The sequence below is a fragment of the Primulina eburnea genome, chromosome 8 (genome assembly GCF_022965805.1).
Source record: "Primulina eburnea isolate SZY01 chromosome 8, ASM2296580v1, whole genome shotgun sequence".
In the NCBI taxonomy this organism is placed as follows: domain Eukaryota; kingdom Viridiplantae; phylum Streptophyta; class Magnoliopsida; order Lamiales; family Gesneriaceae; genus Primulina; species Primulina eburnea.
The window spans coordinates 42,949,949-42,970,672 of record NC_133108.1 but is presented as its reverse complement, the minus strand read 5'-3'; the positions used below and the strand labels follow the sequence as shown (position 1 = coordinate 42,970,672).

The following is a 20,724-nucleotide window of genomic DNA, read 5'->3' as shown; positions in this document are numbered from 1 at the left end:
TTATTATTATTATTATTATTATTATTATTATTATTATTATTTTGCTATTTTAGTCAATTTTTTGGATATGGTGCGGACGTGTGTGGTGTTATGTAGGTATTTTTGCGAGAAAACGATTGATTTTGTAAATATACATGGTGAAAATTGAAATTTCACAAGATAGAAAGGACCAAATTGTGAAGAACCAAACATGTAGAAATTTGCTTACGTATTTGGGGTGGCATTCTGCTATATTTCACACGTAAATTATTTTTAAAATTAGCATTAGATACAAAATTGGTGACCACTTATTAATTAATTATGTATGACCTATCAATTAATAATGTGCAACTTTTGAGATACTAAAAAATAAGTTCTTTACACATAGGTTAAGAAATTCATTGAAATTGTCAATTATATAAACCATTTTTAAATTTTACCTTTGTTTGATGTCTATTTATATAATGGTTTGTTATCTTTCCAATAGTTAGTTAATTACAATACCCTAAATTAAATAAAGTTATATTAGTAAAGAGTAGAAAAAATATTGTTAAATGTGTTATGTGGTTATATATTTAGGATAAACAAAAAATAATACATGACCAATATAATTTGACAGAACGAGTAATTTGAAAATCGACATATCTATATGTATTTGTTTATATAAATAAAAAATTTTGTAATGAGGAAATCAGTTTTCATATTACAAAGCTCATTGGTCCTATCAATTTTTTTGAGATAAATATTGCATACATTATAACTTTTTAAATTGTACCTGATTAATTAATTTAATACAATTATTTCATAATTACTGTTTATATTTTTTCATATATATAAGTACCTTTTTTTTCATGATATGAGAATCGCAGTCGCAATCTTTCGGCGTTTATTGGGTAAATCCTGAACTAACGCAATAGTCTGAAAGTCACGTTAATCAAGTAAACCACATTAGATAAATAAGCTTTGTTTGTTCAATCTGTGCAGTAATGAAGATATTCTCTACGCCGTAGATGCTGCGATACATGATGATGCATATATTATATCTCTCTCTCGGGGTACCAGGTCTTCCCTGCCTTCATACTTCAAAAATGCTATTTCAATTGGAAGTTTCCATGCATTTAAAAAAGGAGTCGCCGTCTCTGCATCTGCTGGGAACATTTTTTGCCAAACACTGCAACAAATGTTGCTCCTTGGATCCTTACGGTGGCAGCAAGCACCATAGATCGAGACATCCGATCTAATATTTATCTAGGAAATTCAAAAATCATGCCGGCATGATTATTGGAGCTCTCTTAGTAGAAAAACTTTTCACACATAATACAGTCTCTTATGATTTGAGGACTTGAGTTCTGCAGGGCTTCAGGATAAACCTAACCAATATGGAGCGTTTTTACGTATTAATTGCTGGAAGTGCCGCCGCAGCCCCTAACATAACCTCAGGAAATTCAGGCAATTTATTTCATACTAAATAGAATTCAATCATGTTCTGAATAACATTATATGTGAACATTCCATTTTATCAATCTCTCCATATCATGTCAGTTAGACTCTATGTTTTTCATATCATTCGTGAAATCATAAACTGCAAATCTTTTACAATTACTAATCAAATAACAGATACGCGTGCTCCCTTATCTTCTTGGCACTGTCCTTCACCGTAAACACCATGTTTCAGGATAACATAACTATATCTTGTAATGATAAAAAAAAAAGTGACTCAAATTTAAATATAACTGCTTCCTTAAATAAGAATTATTACACATTTGAGCCTCGCCTTCTTGTTTCAGCCTGATATAACCATCCTAGGAGTGAACGTTCTGGCAGCATGGTCACCGTTGGCCACTGATTTCACTGCTGGAAGATCGATTGACTATTACACACTATCAGGAACTTCCATGTCATGTTCCCATGTTGCTGGAATAGCTGACATTGTTAAAGCATCTCATCCTTCGTGGAGTCCAGCAGCCATCAAGTCTGCTATAATAACAATAAGTAACTTTCATTCGATAAAATACATCAGAATTTATTAACATTTTCCCTAATTGCTATATATGTGCTTATGTTCAGCAACAATCCACAACAACAATAAAAACGCAATGGTTTGACTTCCGAATGGTACTCAAACTTCACCTTTTGACTACGGTTCCGGGCATGTAAATTCAGCTGCAGCAACTGACCCTGGACTAATATATAATTTTGATACAAGTGACATAATTGATTTCTTCTGCAGCACTGGTGAAATGTTACATATGTTCAAGTGATCAAGCATTAATTTCAGCTAGAGGTCTAACATCGAACAAAAGAATTTTAATGAAGGGGACTACTCCAAAAAGATGCAATTTGCAGAAAAGTAACAGATCACACAAGTTATATACATTTATCTTTTTCTTCGAGACAGAAACGTGATTCTGAGCTGTGCAAACTTCTCTCAAAAAATGCTCACTGATCATTTGAATGAATCTGTCAGGGACGCAATCCATGGGGACAACCCAACTCAAACAAGAATCCAGCAGCAAAAATCAAAGATGTGCTATATCAAAGGTTTACACATGGAAAGTTTAGGAAATAAGGGATGAGATTGATTGAATTCTGTGTACTTTCCTTTAACAAATGCTAGAATCTAGAGCTTAGATAGAGGAATAATGGGCATAATTCTTGGATGCCAATTTAATGCTTATCTTGTATTTAAGGGGTTGCTGATCAAAGAAATAAAGCATTCAGTTTTCCTCAAAAATATAGCTAATATTGAGATCGAGAGGTTCTCTCAAACGAGCCTCGAACATCCAACAAAATAGGTAGACAAGGTAGAAGAAGCTACAAACAAATCTCAGAATTAAACGATCAACCCCTTCACCGACCCATAACACGATCCTTTACCCGTACTCATAACAGAATCATGAGGTTGAGTTGCAAGAAATTGCTATCATACACCAATCAGTTTGAACACAGAGAGATAGTAAGACATGAAAATGTGTATTTTGCTAATTTATTACAAGGATACCAAGAGACTTAACTCTGAAGTTTGATTGTTTTTCTTTGAATGTGGGAGGTGACTCTGTTCTGTCTTTTTTTGAGAGCAAGCCAAATGTGATCCATACAACACATTCATGGGAATTTCTGGGCCTAAACAACATGCAACAATATGAGCAGCCATCAACATCCAACATAATTGTTGGTGCCATTGACAATGGTAAACATTTAACAGATATGTTTTCTAAAATCTTCCACCAATCTTATTCCCATGTGTGAACTAATTATATAACCACCGTAATCATCTATACTTCAGGAGTTTGGCCTAAATCCAAGAGCTTCAAGGATGAAGACCTCAGTCCCGAGCCATCCAAATTCAAGGGCGAATGTTTGACTGGAGAGAACTATACATTGTCAAATTGTAACAGGTAGCAACTCCAGCTCCTGACTCACTCTCTACCAAATTACTTCAAAAGATACACACACTATACAACCACATGATTATTACTTCTAGAATGTAGATGACGCCGTTTGAATCCAAATCACAGAAAAATTGTAGGAGCTAGATCTTACCATAAAGGGTTTGAAGCAGACCTTGGGCCTATTGAAACATGGAATAGAACATATTCCTTATCACCACAAGATACCTATGGTCATAGAAACCACAATGCATCCATAATTGCTGGCTCAATGGTCCCCGATGTTAGCTTATATGGAATAGGAAAAGGCACTGCAAGAGGAGGTGCACCGGAGCCAGACTTGCAATATACAAAGCTTGTTGGTTCTACATCTGCAGAGACACAGACATTCTCTCGGTCTTGGATGACGCGCTATATGACAATGAAGATACCATATCTATGTCCCTTGGATCAGGTCCTCCCGAGCTTTAGTGCTTCGATCATGCAATTGCAATTGGAAGTTTCCAGACATCTAAAAAGAGTTTGTCATTTCTGCATCTGCTGGGAACAGGTTTTTGCCCAAAAACTGTGACAAATGTTGCTCCTTTGATCTTTACAGTGTCAGCAAGCACCATAGATCGAGACTTCCAAACTAAAATTTATCTAGGAAATTCAAAAAATCATACAGGCAATTGTTGGAAGCTCTCCGAGTTCAAAACATTATCATATAACATATTTTCTCTTGTGATTTGAGGACTGACTTACTGCAGGGCTTCAGCATAAACCCAACAAATATGGAGGGTTTCTATGGGTTAATTGCTGGAAGTGCCGCCGCAGCCCCAAACATAACCTCAGGAAATGCTAGGTATTTTATTTAACATTAAAAATAATTCATTTACATTCTAAGTAACATTCAATGTGTTGATGTTTCATTTCATCAATCTCTCCTTACAATGCCCACTGGATTCTATTTTTCTCATTTCATTTGATAAATCATAAACATCAAATATTTCTATTCACTGATTACAGAACAGCTATTCATGTTCTTGCATCTGCTTGGCAACATCCATTCCACCAAAAACACCATGATTAAGTAAAACTTGCAAAATCTTCTATTGAATATTTCTCTCTAGACATGAAACTTAAATGGCTTGGTTCAAATTCGAAATCGGACAGAATTGTCTTTCAAGCTGGGTGTGACTGTTAAAAAACCAAGGTTAAAACACACTTTAATGGAGGCAAACACGAGTCAAGCGGGCATAGCTTGATAATTGGAGCATCCTCAGTCTGTCCAGTTCATCATGAACCATCATGAATCTCAAGTATATCGATTAGCTTTTAACCTCACTCAGAATTTCCAGTATTGATAAATTATGCAAGTTAGTATTCAAACCTTCAAAGTGACTCGGCTTCAAAACTGACGAGAAATTTAATGAGCGATTGAGAATCCCTGAATTTCTTTTAATACTGTAGTATTTATTATTTCTCGGCAGCAAAGTTATTTTTTATTACCGAGTGTTCTTAAATAAACAGACACAAGATCCTTTATTTGAGTTGGTACAATCTAACATTTTATGTTAATGCCAGGGAACTTGTCAAACCTCAGATCATGAATCCATCTTACATATTTAGCTATCCATCTAGACATTTAAATGGACTTTCACATATGATCAACACTACAACTTAATCACTTCATTCTGAAATTTTCAACTCACCGTTTCTATTATGAAAACTCTCTTTCAGAAACTATACTTTTATTCTCACTTTACACACACTCACAATTGCTACAATGTTATCGGCTTGTTATAAAATTTTCAACTCTTTGTTTTTTATCCGTCAGCATTCGTAAAAGAAATACCTTATATTCCACTTTGATTAATGGAAACATCGTCATCTGCTCACTTGAGGAGATCCTTGGTGACCGTAGAGGACAAGCCATTTCCGTACAGGATGATGGTGGTGTGGGAATTATTCTGGTTGATCCACTTGCCAAAGATATCGGGTTTCAGTCCGTGCTACCAGCCACGGCAATTGACCTTGAAGAAACTTAAGAGCTATATACATATATGGAATCAGAAAAGTATGTAGGAACTTCTGGTAAAATTTACAAGAAAAAGTTAACATAACATCAGGGATTCCAGTGCCAAATATTAACTTCACCTGGCAGTTGCACGAACCCAGTGGCTAGAATATCCCAGGCAACGACAATTATACCCTCTAAACCAGTAGATACTGCTTCCTTCTCATCAATGGGTCCAAAGGCCATCAGTCCAGATATAGTTAAAGTATCAGAGAACTAAATTTCAGAAAATGATTTCTTGTGGAGTGTTTATGTGGAATGCAACTACTAAATTTATATAGCACACACGAACTGTAAAATGATAAATAAAAAAAAATGAAAGTGAATTCAAAATAAGTACAACTGCTTCTATAAACAAGAATGATTACACATTTGGGCCTCACCTTTTTTTCAGCTTGATATAACCGCCCCAGGAGTAAATATTCTGGCAGCATGGTCACCATTGGCCACTGACATCACTGCTGGAAGATCAACTGACTATAACATAGCATCAGGAACTTCCATGTCATGTCTACATGTTTCTGGAATAGCTGCCATTGTAAAAGCATCTCATCCTTCGTGGAGCCCAGCAGCCATCGAGTCTGCCATAATGACAACAGGTGATTTTGAATTAATAAACATTCCAAAATTTACCAACATTTCCCCTAGTTGTTTTCTGGATGCTTATATGTTTGACACAGGAACAATCCACGAAAACAATAAAACTTTAATTGTCAGAAATCTGAACGGCACTCAAAGCTCGCCTTTTGACTGGTTCCGAGGAATGTGAATCCAGCTGCAGCAACTGATCTTGGATTAATATATGATTTTGACACAAGTGAAATAATTGATTTCCTCTGCAGCACTGGAGAAACCCCTGTTCAACTGAAATACATCACCATTAAAATGATATATTGTAAGAATACCCTTCCACCCTCCAATGATTTCAACTATCCTTCAATCAGAGTCTCAAGTTTGAGAAGAAGAGTATCAGTGCGTAGAACAGTGACATATTATGGAGAAGGGCCCACTGTTTACAAGGCACAAGTAGACCGCCCTGCTGGTGCAAATGTTTCAATTGCTCCAGCTGAGCTATGTTTTGAAAAGATAGATGATAAAAAATCATTTAAAATTCATCTAAATCCTTATAAAACCAGTAAAGGAAGTTTCGTCTTCGGGGCATTGACATGGACGGACAGAATCCATGTGGTAAGGAGTCCAATCGGTCTCAATGTAGTTTCCTTGTAGGAATCATTTTATGCGGGAGGGGTATTCAAAGAATCACAATTCACAAGTACATAACAAATCATGATACATGAATCACTTCATGCCAAAACTTTTAGTTCACATCACAATATCGCATCTTATGGCACTCAGCAAATGGTTCATTACTATGATGAATAAGATATTTCCAACTGATTACTGCTGGCTTCTTATATTTGTATTTGTAATTTCCTAAAATTGTTCATATTTGTCAAACTAGAGAAAACCTCAGACTCCACATCATCGTTGACCTAACTGGCACAGTTGCTTGGTTTTTTCATTTCTGATTCACAATTTTTCTATGTTGGAAGTATACACATTAATCCAGCAGTGTGTGCCTATTTTGATAATAACATTTATTTTAATTTGACATGAAATCGAATGGATAAAACATCTAGTTAGCCTAATTAATTCATGAGAAAACAGCCTCTAATAATTTTTCGTTGTTTTATTGCATTCTTAAACTTAAAAGATTGTACTTACGACGACAGGATCAAATTGATGATAAATTGCAAAATTATTAAAATTAAAGACCACATCTTGTTTTGTAAGAGTGAAGAACAACTCAACTAATGATGTGCAGTACCTTCATTTTGTTACTCTATGCATAAATTTTCCTCATTTCAACGGCTCAAATTTGTCCGAGGAACCTTCTTATGTCATGTGATTAAGGAGGTCAATAGCGGGAACGAAAAGTTAATATTATTGAATAAAACTGAATTTTCAGTTACGGTATACCCCCTTAGACTTAGAGTTCCAAGTAAAAAAAACAGAAACTATGAGAAACAGATTTTGGAACCAAAAATGTGAAACTAGATTAAATTGCGTTTTGAGAAACGGCAAGGAAAATGAGATAAAAATGGCTTAGTTACATTTTGGGTATAACATTAAAGTTGCCAAGAATAGTAAAATGTGAAACTAGATTAAAATGCATTTGGAGAAAGAATATTGAAAAGCTGATAAAAATTGGTTGATTTTTTTTTTCAAATCTAGGCTATATATAAGCATGAAAATGAGATAGGAGATCTTTGGAATACCTAATACATACTGCACCCACAGATTTCTCATATAACATATTAAAAGTAAAATGAAGATTTTTTAATCCAAAGTTCCTAATTCCTGTTTCTTTTTGTCTATATAATTATTTATTATTATTTATTTTACAATAATTTTTGTTCGTATTTTTTTACAAGAAAAAATAAAACAATTCGTTTGTTAATTAAATAATATAATGACATTACTTCCATTTAATAACTGGTAAAAGCAAAAATTCAAAGGACAATGGTGTCTTTTAGCATTGAATGCTCGTTCCAAAATCTTGAACTCTTTGTTTCTATCATTGATCAGCTTTCATTGTAGCAATACCTTAGAATTGACTTTGACCAAGAAAGATGTATGCACCCTTGAGAAAATCAATGCTCACTGTCAGGTTTACCTGGTATGCGTGATTTACAGACTACTGCACATATCCGAGCTCTACCTAGTGCATACCCAAAGGGTAGTTGCGGTTCCTTTGCATGAGAAATTAGGTATCATATCAACCTTAAAGGAGCAAATCGAGTTTCATATATCTTATATTTTGAAATTACTCCCCTATCATAAGGCCCTAACATAATCAAAGCAATTGATGGAAAATATAACGAATGCTTTGAATCAAAGAAGATAATATCCTAATCAGTAAAAATCTTTTCTCAAAACAGCCCACTCATTGTTGCAAATAAGTATAATAGGACTTTTCAGAGCATTCTTGAATATCATTTTTATCATTACTAATGGAAACTGGTCTCACCCATTTATGCAAAGTTCAAGCCATCCAACGAAACATAGGCCTCTGTACATAACTCTGGTGAGCATCCTGATTCCTGAACTGTAAGCATGAAGAAATTCTCTTTACATCGAATTTGATTAAATTTACCAAGATTCGGTAAAAGCACGGAATGAAATACACAGGCATCTAAAATATGAAACCTTCAATGTACTTATAAAAATCAAAAAAGTTAAAACACACAACTAATGCCCCAGATACATATGAAAGCTGTCAGTCGCCGTGCGAATGTAATTTTTCACTGGCTGTCATCATTTGGGATTCAATTTTGGTCTTGCCGAAGGAAACCAAAATTAACAGAACCACCCTTCATGTTTCTCATCGATAAATATTAGAATTATACTTGCCACTTACATTTACATGGCTTTCTAGTTCAGGATCAAAAGACTCTCCCTTTTCTGTAGAATGAAAACTTGATCGCTCACAATTTAACATGCTACCAGTAATCCTTACAAGAGCATAAGCCTTCTTTAAAGTGATGGAATCGATTTGAATCTCGAACAATAATTTCTCTTCCTTCCATTTTTGATATGATCTTGATAACAGTGTGGCAGTCAACACAGACTCTAATATTTTTTATGATCTGTATGGGAATTCCTTCAGGTACAGAAATCAATCCAAATGCAATTGCCAGTCTCTCACTGTGACGAGAAAGGATGGCTTCTTTTTGTTCCTCTTCAATATCATGGAGAACATAGTTTGTGTCTGGCTGATATCCAGCATCCCTCAAACGAACACTTAATTCTTCCAGCTTCATATAAATGTGATCTGATAAAGGATGTGAAACATCACCAGCCATGAATGTGTAGGTCTTGTTCTTCACTTCAATCCAGCTAAAACCTGTTTCCTTTTTAACTTGTCTATCATCCATCAATTTCCTCACTTTCGCCCTGTCTCTCCACTGACCAGATGCAGCATATAAATTAGCGAGCAAGACATAGGCGGCTGAATCCTGGGGTTGATGTGAGATTAGCTTTTTGGCGGCAAATTCACCTAGCTCTAAGTTTCGATGAACTCTACATGCAGCCAAGAGAGTACGCCAAACAGTTGCACTGGGAGGAAAGAGCATTCTGTTGATAAGAGCCATAGCTTTGTCCAGCATCCCAGCTCGGCCATATAGGTCAACCATGCACGAATAGATCTCCATTGTTGGAAGGATTTGAAGATTATGTACCATCATGTCAAAGAATATTTGACCTTCACGTACTAGTCCGGCATGAGTACAGGCAGAAATAACACCGATAAACGTAATTTCATCCATTTCCAAGTTTCTACTTTGCATTTCCTCAAATACCTTTAATGCTTTTTCCCCATAACCATGTTGTGCGTACCCTGAGATCATTGAGTTCCAAGAGATTAAGTCTCTTTCCTGCTGCCTCTTGAAGACTTCATTAGCACTCTCAATATCTCCCTTTTTTGCATACATGGTTACCAGGGCACTACTGACAATCATGGCATTATTACAGCAAAGTTTAATTGAGCTTGCATGAAACTGTTTACCTTGTTGTGCTGCTGCTCTGGGCATACCGCATGCATTGACTATGCTAGAGAAGGTAAACTCATTTGGCCTGATACCATCCCTGGCTAACTGGAGAAAAATTGTTACAGCTCCCTTGATATCCTCTTCTTGTGCATATCCAGCTAACATTGCAGACCAAGCAACAACATCCTTCTTTTCTATTTGTTCAAACACTTTTGCCGCTTCACTGTTCTTTTGTATCTTAACATAAGCATCAAGCAAAGCTGTTCCAACTGGAGGCGAATTTTCATAATTGGATTTGATAATAACAGCATGAACTTGAAACAAAGCGGTAGTGGAAAGAGCTGCTAGTATTGTTGAATAAGTGAAATGATTTGGTCTAACACCTTGTCTTCTCATTTGGTGAAATAGATCTATCCCTTGTGACGCCTTACCATTCTGCAAGTATCCTCCAATAATTGCAGTCCATGAAACCACAGTCTGAACTACATCCTCAGCTGAGAATATCTTAAATGCATCATCCACTTTACAAACTTTCATATAGGAAACTGTAAGAGCAGTTCTAATATAATCATGAAACTCAAAGCCACTCTTGACAACTTGAGAATGGATCTGTCTTAAAAAACCCAGTTCTTTGAGACTAGCACACAACTTAATCGCTGTGGCAAAAGTCGATTCCGTGAAATTTACACATGCAAGCCTCATCCTATAGAGCATCTGAAGAGATTCTAACTCAAACCCATTCACAAAAAGAGCTGAAATCATCACATTCCAAGAAACCGCATCTCTGTACTCCATACCATCAAACACATGTTTAGCCTCCCTAAATAAACCACATTTATTATAGAGATTGACCAATGAGTTTTCAACAACTCTGCTTGTATCAAAACCATGCTTAAAAACCAAAGCATGCATTTGAGCTCCACACTCTACCACCCCCTCATCCGCTAAAGCTCCAAATATAGTTGCAAATGTACAAGGGTTCGGCTCAATTCCCTCTAAATTCATTAAGCCAAAAACTTCCATGATCTTGTAAATCATCCCTTTCTGTGCATAACCTGTTAGTAATGAAGTCCAAGTAACTACATTTCTATCTCTGATATCATCGAACACTTTCTTCCCGTCATCCAAATTCCCACTCTTAACATACATATCAACAACTGCAGTTCCAACGCTAACATCCTCAAAAAACCCATTTTTAACACACTGACAATGTATTTGCTTACCAAAAACACAATTGCCCAAGCTAGCAGAAACTTTCAATATACAAGAAAGGCTACATCCATCTACTAAAACACCTGAGCGATTAATAACACCGTAAATATTCACGGCTTCTCGATTCAAACCGTTGCGAGAATATCTAAACAGAAAATGGTTGTAATATGCGATATCCTTGCACGTAAATTCATCGAACAGGTTGTACGCGTTATGCTGATGAGCTAAACTTAGAGGCTCACACTCATCACTGATTTCAGGATTGAATGCAACCGCAGAAGAATACCAGCACCCAAAGACCTGAAATGGGCTCCAAAAATTGGACAGATATCTGTGGTTTCTTACAGTACATCTTGGAACGAGCATCGTGGATTCTGCGGATTTCTAACATGCATCATGCTCCAATAGCACACAAATGATTTAAAACACAAACACAAAAAGAATGATAACTCTTTCTCGATAACAGCTCTCGTAACATTTTTGCGAAGAATTATGCCGGGAAATCTTTGTATGGTTGCAAATTTTACTGCATAACTGAAATTTAATTTTGGTGCCAACCCAAAAGCTTCCATGCGAGTCCGTCAGAGATTTGCTTATGTTTAATTTAATATTTTTTAATAATTTCGTATCAATTAATTTTTTATTATTATTATTATTATTATTATTATTATTATTATTATTATTATTATTAATTTCCCATCAAATAATTTAGCAGCTGCAACATTCGAAATTATTATTATTATTATATTCGCATCAAATAATATTTTTGTGCTTTGTCCTTTTACTGAGAGTTGTTCGTAAATTTTCAATTTTGTATGTGTTATTATAATACAAATATAATAGACTAATCAAGTACATAAATGTTTCTATTACAAATTACATTTAAAAAAAAAAAAGAGGAAAAATAAACTAATATTACACTAAATTAATAAAACTACAAATACGATTATAAATCAAATATGTAGATTTCAAATCAAAACATTTAACAAAGACCCGAATATTGTGTTCATTCTCTTTATTTTTCTATTTATTTGTTCGAGATATTCTTTTTGGTTCTCGACTAATAAGTTTATAACTACATGAAAACCCTGATTGGCGTAAATAGTCACGAATATTGTGATTTCATAATTGACAATAAAATTTCTTTGAGATCGTGTAACGATCAATTTTGTAATACGGGTATGTTATCCTACCCAACACATAGAAAAATATTATTTTTAACATAATATGCTATTTTTCCTTACCCTATTTATCGGGTACCCCAACTAAAATTACCCGAATCTAACATCTATACATGTGATAAGTCAACTTGTATCTCTAATTTCCTCACAGCTAATTGCTATGTATTAGGACGCGAGAGAGGGGCGGCGGCATTAATTTAAGATTTCAATACATCGATACGGATTATAAATGGACGATAAATTTTTGATTGATATGGAAATTTAACATTACAAAATATAAAAAATATTATTTTTATGTAAGTTTTTACTTGAGAGAGGGGATAACTTTGTCGTATATATATGTAATAGGTACATTATAACTTCAAATAAGTACTTACTCTTATTCTATTATGAGTGAGGAACTATTATTTTAAAAAAAAAAAATTAAATGATATAAAAAGTCATCTTAATATTTTTTGCATGCAAAGACTAACAATGATTGAATTTATATCGATCGTTCGAAGATAGATTATTTTCTTAAAAATTTGGATATTCAAATAGTCAAATCAAATGTTGAAACCCCGAAATATGTATTTTTTAGGTCAGAATATGTACTTTTTTCTTATTCCATGATAAGGGATGAAGTATGTTTTTTTTAAAAAAATAAATGACATAAATAAGACGTCTTAATGTATTTTCAATGAAAAAACCAAAAATGATTGAACTTATGATAATCCTCGAAAATCCAGTATTTTTTGCTTGTTTGGAGTATTCAAATATCTAAATCAAATATATGGAACTCCAAAATAAATATTTTGCGAGTCAAAATAAGTACCTACTCTTATTCCATTGTAAAATGACAAAAGATGGCAAAAATTTAAACTTAAATTTGTGTGGAGTTAAAAATAAAATTATGACATTGTTAGGTACTGATTTATAAAATATTATACCTAGTACTGAATCTTAATTTAAAGATGGAAAAATATATTTTACTCAAATTTACCTTTAATTAGTTCATAAATAAATAAATATTTTATTAAAAATAAATAATAAAGCTGAGAAAAACCCATATCATAGTTTTTAGTCAACCCAATCTTATAGGAAAATAAGGCCCGAATAAGGGCCCCAGCCTCCCAAATGGGTCCACACCTTCAAGCCCAAAATCTATCGAAGGTATGCTCACAATTCCACTCATCTCTTGGTTTTTGAGTAAATTTCCAGATGTGATCACTGAATTGAGCATTGAAAAGTTTTGTCAGACATCTCTCGACACCTCTAACGTTGTCCATGGCACAGAGAACAATCTGCAAAGCTTGCTTGCTTCTTAGGAGCATGGAAGTGTCAAGTGTATCCCTGAACTAATCGACCACCCGAGTTGATTATCTATCCAAACTCTTTCATTTCAGTAATTTTATCACATCCCAAATAAATAATTGAGATGTAGATTTGATAGCACACAATGATAGTCGACTCCTTCTAACAGGATGATGTTGCTCCCTGTTAGCATTAAAGACTGCACCGATCTGGATCCTTAAGGGAAAGAGACTAAAATCTCTGTGAATTCCCTTTAAGCTCGCTAAAAGCTTGGTCCAAATATCAAACCCACACCAATAAACTTAGTAAATTGAGTCTCCGGGGGGATCGCCACTACTATTGACATAAGTATAATTTTCTGTTACCTTCAGAAGTCATTTTATTTTTCTACTATATAAATCAGCTGATATCGAGACCCGACTCGACCCGACCCGACCCGACCCATCATCATCTAGAATAAACGACCAAAACACAAGAGGATGTTCGAAAAACCAACGAACCCCAATTTCTATTATTGCAAAATTTTTAGAATGGAGTCGATGAAGACAACTGAACCCCACATGCATTCTTCCTTCAAATGTACCCCGAATCACGTGGGGGTGGGATAGCTTGCTTTCCGCCATAGGATCTGTAATGCCATGGATGTTGGCTTGATTGTTTACATGTGTATTGTCGAGATCTCTTAAACTAACTGTAAGGCATTGACTTTTGAGGGATAAGAAGCTGAAACTTATGGCTTTAAATCAGTCCCATTAGGAAACTTTCTCTTGTCCCCCCAACCTTTATTATTATTGCAAGAAAGCAGCATTGGCTACCAAACAATTTTATATTTTATACCATTTCCGGTGGATGGACTCACCCCAAATAGTGACAGATTTAATGCGTTCACGAACTTTGATATCAGATGATACGAATGTTTCGATCATAAGATTTGTAACTTTGAAACTACGCGTTAAAGATTACGTAGAAAATGATCAAACGAAAACGCTTGAGTTATGCCATTTGCTTAATGGGATGTTTGGGTTCATTTTCATCGTTGGCTTGACATATTTGTCCACAAGTATCTGTGAAAGCTCTCACGTGAATTTCGTTTTGATAGCCTATCCAAAAGAAAACGCATGGTGGAGCCATGGCCTTATTGCCGAACATTTATTATGTATGTCGTTCTATGCTATATCGATCGGGTGTTACTGTAAAAATATAATGGATGGTGCAGTTTATACGTATACGTGTATGCATGTCAATTGAGAATCATAAAGACTAAACTGAGTAAAAATGTTATATGACTTCACAAATTTGGATTTAATTTAGGACAATAATGAGAAAATACATTATAGAATGATAAAACAATTTCTAACTAATATTTCCAAAAATCAATGGTCTTAGGAGGAAAATTTTCAAAATATTTTGTTTTTCTAGCAATCTTATTTTTTAGTAGAAAACATTTTGTTTTTAGAGAACGGTAATCAACGCGAGAAACAAGGTCTATCTTGTATTTGTTTGTTGGTTATTTTATTTTAAAAATGTTAAACTAATTTCATGCTGAACATCGTACCAAATTAAAATTTCAGCATTTTTATTTTATTTATTTTGAATCAATTCTTCTTTATTATGAATAGACAAATAGTATAATTTTTTTGCGCAAAACCTTATGTGAAACAGTCTCACGGATCGTTTTTTTTTTTGTGAGACGGATCTCTTATTTGGGTCATCCATGAAAAAGTATTATTTTTTATTGTAAGAATATTACTTTTTATTGTGAATATCGGTAGGGCTGACTCATCTTACAGATAAAGATTCGTGAGACCGTCTCACAAGAAAATGAAAATTTTATATATCGATCAGTGACAGTGATTAATGGGAAGACGTTTTTTCTTATTTTGTTTTATTTTATAAATAAAAGTAATTTTATTTATAAACACACATTTACATATTTGAAGAAAAACATCTCCCCATGGAGTATGATAAATTTTTTTAAAAAAATCTCCTCAAAAAGCATAATTACATTCAATTTGACTAGTAATAGTCCACAGGAGGTTCAGTGCAACATTCATCAGATAGAAAATCTTTGCTAAATGGAGGAGGAACAAAAGGTGGACTTGTGCATCTCAACAATGCCCAATTCACTCCTTGGAAAAATGGGTGGTGTTTGATGGCTGATGCACCCATGGTTGATCCAGTTCGTCGCACCGGATCCTTTACGAGCAATTGCGATATCAAGTCCTTGGCCGCAGCTGGAATCGCCACCTCTTTCGGGAACTCGAGCGCTCGAGCGATGATATTAGCCAGTGTTATCTCGTGGTCCATCCCACGGAAAGGCGTCACACCGTAAAACAACTCAAATATGAATATCCCTAGCGTCCACCAGTCCACTGCACTACCATGCCCTTCTCCCGAAACTATCTCCGGTGCCAGGTACTCGTGCGTCCCGACAAAAGACATCGAGCGAACATCAATGGGCTCAGCCACGAACTCGGGACCCATGTGGCGGGTCGACTTCTTCTTGCGCTTGCGCTTAAGATGGAAGCATGATGCAGCGGGGACAATACAACTGGGAAGAATGCAGGAGGTCGAGCTGAAGGGAGGCGGGTCGAGGGTGTACTCATTCGACGGTGGGGCATTGGGCGGATTTTGGCTGGAAAATACTTGAGCAGGGGTGGACGTCGAGTCGTCGCATCTAAGCGAAAGGTCGAAATCGGTGAGCATTATATGGCCATCCGATCGAACTAACACATTTTCCGGCTTAAGATCGCGATATACGATCCCCATCATGTGAAGGTACTCTAGAGCTACCACAACCTCAGATGCATAAAACCTGTTGACACCATCAAGTTATACTCGGAGTTCTTGATAGCTAATATTAGAAATTTGTATACGTATAACTTGTGTTTTTAACTAAATCGGCTAAACTTTTTCATGGATTGAAATTTGGCACTCGTGAATCTTTACGTAACTGATTTGAGTTAAAATAACAAGCAAGATCCATGAATTACGTTCCATCATCCTCCTTAAATTCCTATTTTTTGTCCTAATATTTTTCAATTTCTATATTGACAACTACTTCCCTAGGCTTAAGTTATCAAGAAAACGAATCGGGTAGGGACACAAGGAGAATGGTGAAAAAGTAGGTCAATTTCAAGAATCCCCAAATTCCGCATAAGTTAACGGAACACATTTTATGGGATTTTTCTGTCATCTTGTAATAATATAATAATAATGTTTATAAATATATATATAATATATATATATTTATATATATTATTAATAATCATATAAATGTGTATTATGTAACGACAAAAATAGGAAGAAAAAAAAAAGGCCCACGAAACTTTCTACCAAAAATGACTGCCTAGTGATTAGTAGAAAAGGAGCATACTCGAGAAATAATCACAGGCCACGTGCATTAGATGCATCCTACAAGGTCAACCATAATATATATGACAACAATAATATTTCCATTTTTTTTTTACATTTGTTATATTTGACTGTAACTACCTTTTATCAAACAAAAAAATTATAATATATCGTGAAGATAAGTGTCAAGTTTAATAATATATTTTCACATTTGCATAATATAATCATAAATACAATAATAATAATAATAAAAAAGTTCAAAAACAAGGAAAGTCCTTAAATGAAGCCATTGTATAAACCAATAATACGTTGTATTATTAAAATAACTATTTTTGTTAGTTTTTTAATGTCCTGTATATTTTATAAAGTATACCTCTCCCAAAATGTATAAAATAATAGATATATACTGTTTTTAAGCGACAATTAAAAATAAGATATATTATATTAGGCAAATACTTATATACAAATAAGCTGGTGCCTTATAGGACGGTGATATAATTGTTTATTCGTGAGACAGATCAATATTGTTCATATTTATAATAATAAGTAATATTTTTTTCATGGATGATCTAAATAGAAAATATATCTCACAAAATTGACTCGTGATATCGTCTCACTAACAGTTTGTGTATACTAAAATCATATATGTAAAGGATCATTGAAATTTCTCATAATAATTATCCATCTATGTCTAGACATATTTCCCACAAAATGCATATTACTATGATGTTGACTTAATATATTAATATTAATTAATATGAACTAAATGCACGTAACATGTGCTCTTAAATCTTAATGTACGATGCGGTTGCATGTAGAAACTCAATTAAAAATTAATTCATTTCGCAAAAATAGTTTTACAATATTTCGATATATTTTTATAGTATTTAAAAATGGAAACAAAGTTTAGAGAAAAAAAATGAAAATATAATATTTCTAATAAAAAAACATTTATTGATATTTTAATAATAATACTATCAAGATGGACAGAGATTGAGAGTCTCTTACCAACCGAACAGAAATACAGTAAATTTCAGTTTCTCCATTAATTTAAAGACTGTGAACGCATCAATGGAAGATAGAAAAGGTCCCCCATTAATGGCCAACGTCTCCGCCAGGTGTTGGCCCCACCTCTCAAGTCTCAACCATCACCCGTCACTCTCTCAACTTTCAATTTCAAACTCAAACTCGAAACTTTTTGAAACATCCCACTCATTAATGGCGACTGGACTGGATAGACAAATCTTGGTGTGTTTTTAGAGTAATTAAGGATCCAGCTTGGATTGGATTGGATTTTATCATTGGATGAATCTGTGATAAGTGCATGTTTGCAGGGATTGATGCAGTAATGGAGAATATAGTGGCGTACCTTACGGCGGATTCGGGGAAGCGTTTGCACGGTTGGAGCTGGCGGAGGACGTGGAGATCTCCGCCGGGGCAGAATTCCGTTAGCAGGCACGACCATTTCAGAGACTCGATGGCGGAGTAGAGCGTCGGCAGAAATGGATGGTCCAACATTTCGAGGATTTCCTTCTCCGTCCTCGCTCGGCCCTCCTTATTACGGCTCGCAATCTCCCTCTTGTCCATCACTTTCGCTGCGAAGAGCGCCGTGGATTTGGGTTTCGTAGTCTCCGCCCCGGATGATGCCGGCGGCGGCGGCGGCGGCGGAGTATATGGAGACTTCAGCTCGGCTAAGTACACCGAGCCGATATCTCCCGCGCCGAGGCGATGGAGGAATCGGAGGTCGGAGAGGGAGAGACACGGGAAGCGGCGGACGGATTCCCAGCAGGGGTCCCCGGAAGGTGCCGTGGAGGATGAATGGAGTCTGACGGCGGTGGAGGGAGGGAAATGGGCAGAGGCGGAGGTCCAGTCGGAGCCGGAGCTGGTGGAGCGATGAATATCGGTGGCGGTGGTGGTGGAGTTGAAGCTCATGCTCTGGAGGTCGTCGGAGATGTCGTCCACCCATGGCTCCATTAAGAGTGGCTAATTGGTTCAGTGTGGGGGAAGGGAAGAAGTAGAAGAGTTCATTGGGTAACGTGGGGCTTTGTTCATTGGGTATTGAGGACGATTGACTTGGAAATATAAAAGGGTGCATTGAGCCCGGAATTCATGTTTTAAAATCTTCTTGGACTTGCAAAAGCACAGGCCCAAATTGTACTTAAAATTAAGAAAAATCAAAGAATAATTCAGTGATAAATAATTGACTAACTTGACTTAATAAATTAAAACTAAACAAAAAATATGAAATAATGTATAGTTTATTTCTATTAACAAATATTAATGATTTTAAAATTAAATATTGTATTATCAATAATAATATTTTAACTATTAACAATTTTTTAATATCGTTTTTATGAGATTGAATTTTTTTTTTTGCTTAAAATTTTTACATACCAACAAATTTCTAAATATCAAATTTAAGCAATAAATGTGTGATGTTAGTGGTCGTTCTACCGATATTTTCAATAAGGAGCTGCATTTGAAAAAATACACTTTTATGAACCTCGTGAAACAAGATTCTTGTTCTCATCTGATCTAATTTGAAAAAAAAAAAAAGTGATATGGACATTTATTTCTAGCATGATACAAGACAGAAAAAGAACAAATGAACATTCTGTTAAGGTACAAAACTAATAGCATATAGACATTAACCATAAATCACTACTTCATTTATTTGAGAAATGAATAAAATCTACAAAAAGTACGAGGAAGCGAGCTCTATGGCTAATCCAACAGCAATAACGGAAGCAACAAAAATCAGCGAATTCATGATAACTTCCTCCTATCAATAAAAAAAATGATTAATAATACATTCAACCAACAGATTGACAAATTAAAATGTATTCAGAATTTCTGATAAAACAATTTTGCAAGGTTTTTCAAAAGCTTTACTGCACACTCGTCTCATCTGGATTTTAGCACTTGGCATGTCAAAAATCACATATAATTTCTCACTTAAAAAAATACGCTTCGTTAAAACATAATTTACTTGTCCGATGCATCGGTGCTTTTACGAAACTCTTTGGCACAAATGCATTGCTAAAGTCCAACTACTATTACGTAACTCTTTGGCACAAATTCATTACTAATGTCCAACGTACTATTTAGCTTTGATTCAGGTTTTGGGTATGTAACATTACTGCATCACTTCTCTTAAAAACAGCACAAGTATAAGATATGTTTAGACGTAAATTCGGCATATCCAAAATATAGTTTATTGAGTAAAAAAAATTATTCGTACATTTTGAGCATTCATTTCAATTAAAGGTATTATATCTTAAAAAAAACTACTCAAGAACATGTTTTAGATATATCTCAATTGAAATCCATATTTTCAAGAGAATATTAGAGATGATGAAAATACATATTATAATAAACATTTTCATATTTTTTTTTTCGTTTTAATGGAATTCTTAAATGGTATCGACTTTTTCACACCAATTCTTCTCATGAATCCTTTTCCTTATATCATGGAAGGTCATATTGAAGATGTCCTGATACAACCATTGTTATCTTGGGTCACTTCTGTCAAACGCATTTCCATAACCTATTTAGTTGGATTACACAATGAATTATGCACCGAAGGGAAAGTTGACGGGTGGACAGATGCCTCGGTGGCCAGCCTTACGAGCATCATATAAAATTTTCTATATCGTAATGTATTTTCTAGTTTAACATCTTCTCCGACTTCATTGTCCATATAGTCG

At 34.9% G+C, this 20,724-nt stretch overlaps 2 protein-coding genes and 1 pseudogene across 10 annotated transcripts; 1 reads left to right on the top strand and 2 right to left on the bottom strand.

Annotated features, from left to right (window-relative positions):
* Positions 1-2,970: 2,970 nt before the first annotated feature.
* Positions 2,971-7,246, top strand: LOC140839307 (subtilisin-like serine-protease S; annotated as a pseudogene).
* Positions 6,171-11,775, bottom strand: LOC140840004 (pentatricopeptide repeat-containing protein At2g27610-like). 9 transcript variants are annotated; one of them, XR_012119828.1, is made up of 5 exons: positions 8,849-11,775; positions 8,459-8,536; positions 8,105-8,180; positions 7,256-7,319; positions 6,179-6,291 (listed from the first exon to the last, which is right to left on the bottom strand). XR_012119828.1 is itself a non-coding variant. In XM_073207070.1 (1 exon), the coding sequence occupies exon 1, from the start codon at positions 11,553-11,555 to the stop codon at positions 8,931-8,933; it is 2,625 nt and encodes an 874-aa protein (XP_073063171.1). In that variant the 5' UTR covers positions 11,556-11,775; the 3' UTR covers positions 8,809-8,930. The 9 variants fall into 9 exon arrangements, 1 of the variants encoding a protein (XP_073063171.1); XR_012119827.1 differs by having other exon boundaries at positions 8,105-8,536; XR_012119829.1 differs by lacking the exon at positions 8,105-8,180.
* A 3,800-nt stretch (positions 11,776-15,575) lies between these two features.
* LOC140840003 (serine/threonine-protein kinase AGC1-5-like) lies at positions 15,576-19,088 on the bottom strand. The gene is made up of 2 exons (XM_073207069.1): positions 18,387-19,088; positions 15,576-16,478 (listed from the first exon to the last, which is right to left on the bottom strand). Exons 1-2 carry the CDS (start codon positions 18,989-18,991, stop codon positions 15,680-15,682), a joined length of 1,404 nt encoding a protein of 467 aa, XP_073063170.1. The 5' UTR covers positions 18,992-19,088; the 3' UTR covers positions 15,576-15,679.
* Positions 19,089-20,724: the final 1,636 nt, after the last annotated feature.

Bases quoted from the DNA above. Each gene is read 5' to 3' on its own strand.
- LOC140840004 (XM_073207070.1), bottom strand. From the start codon at position 11,555: ATGCTCGTTCCAAGATGTACTGTAAGAAACCACAGATATCTGTCCAAT.
- LOC140840003 (XM_073207069.1), bottom strand. From the start codon at position 18,991: ATGGAGCCATGGGTGGACGACATCTCCGACGACCTCCAGAGCATGAGC. The intron at 16,479-18,386 runs GTACGCCACTAT...TGGTGTCAACAG, and splicing joins TTCCCCGAATCCGCCGTAAG to GTTTTATGCATCTGAGGTTG.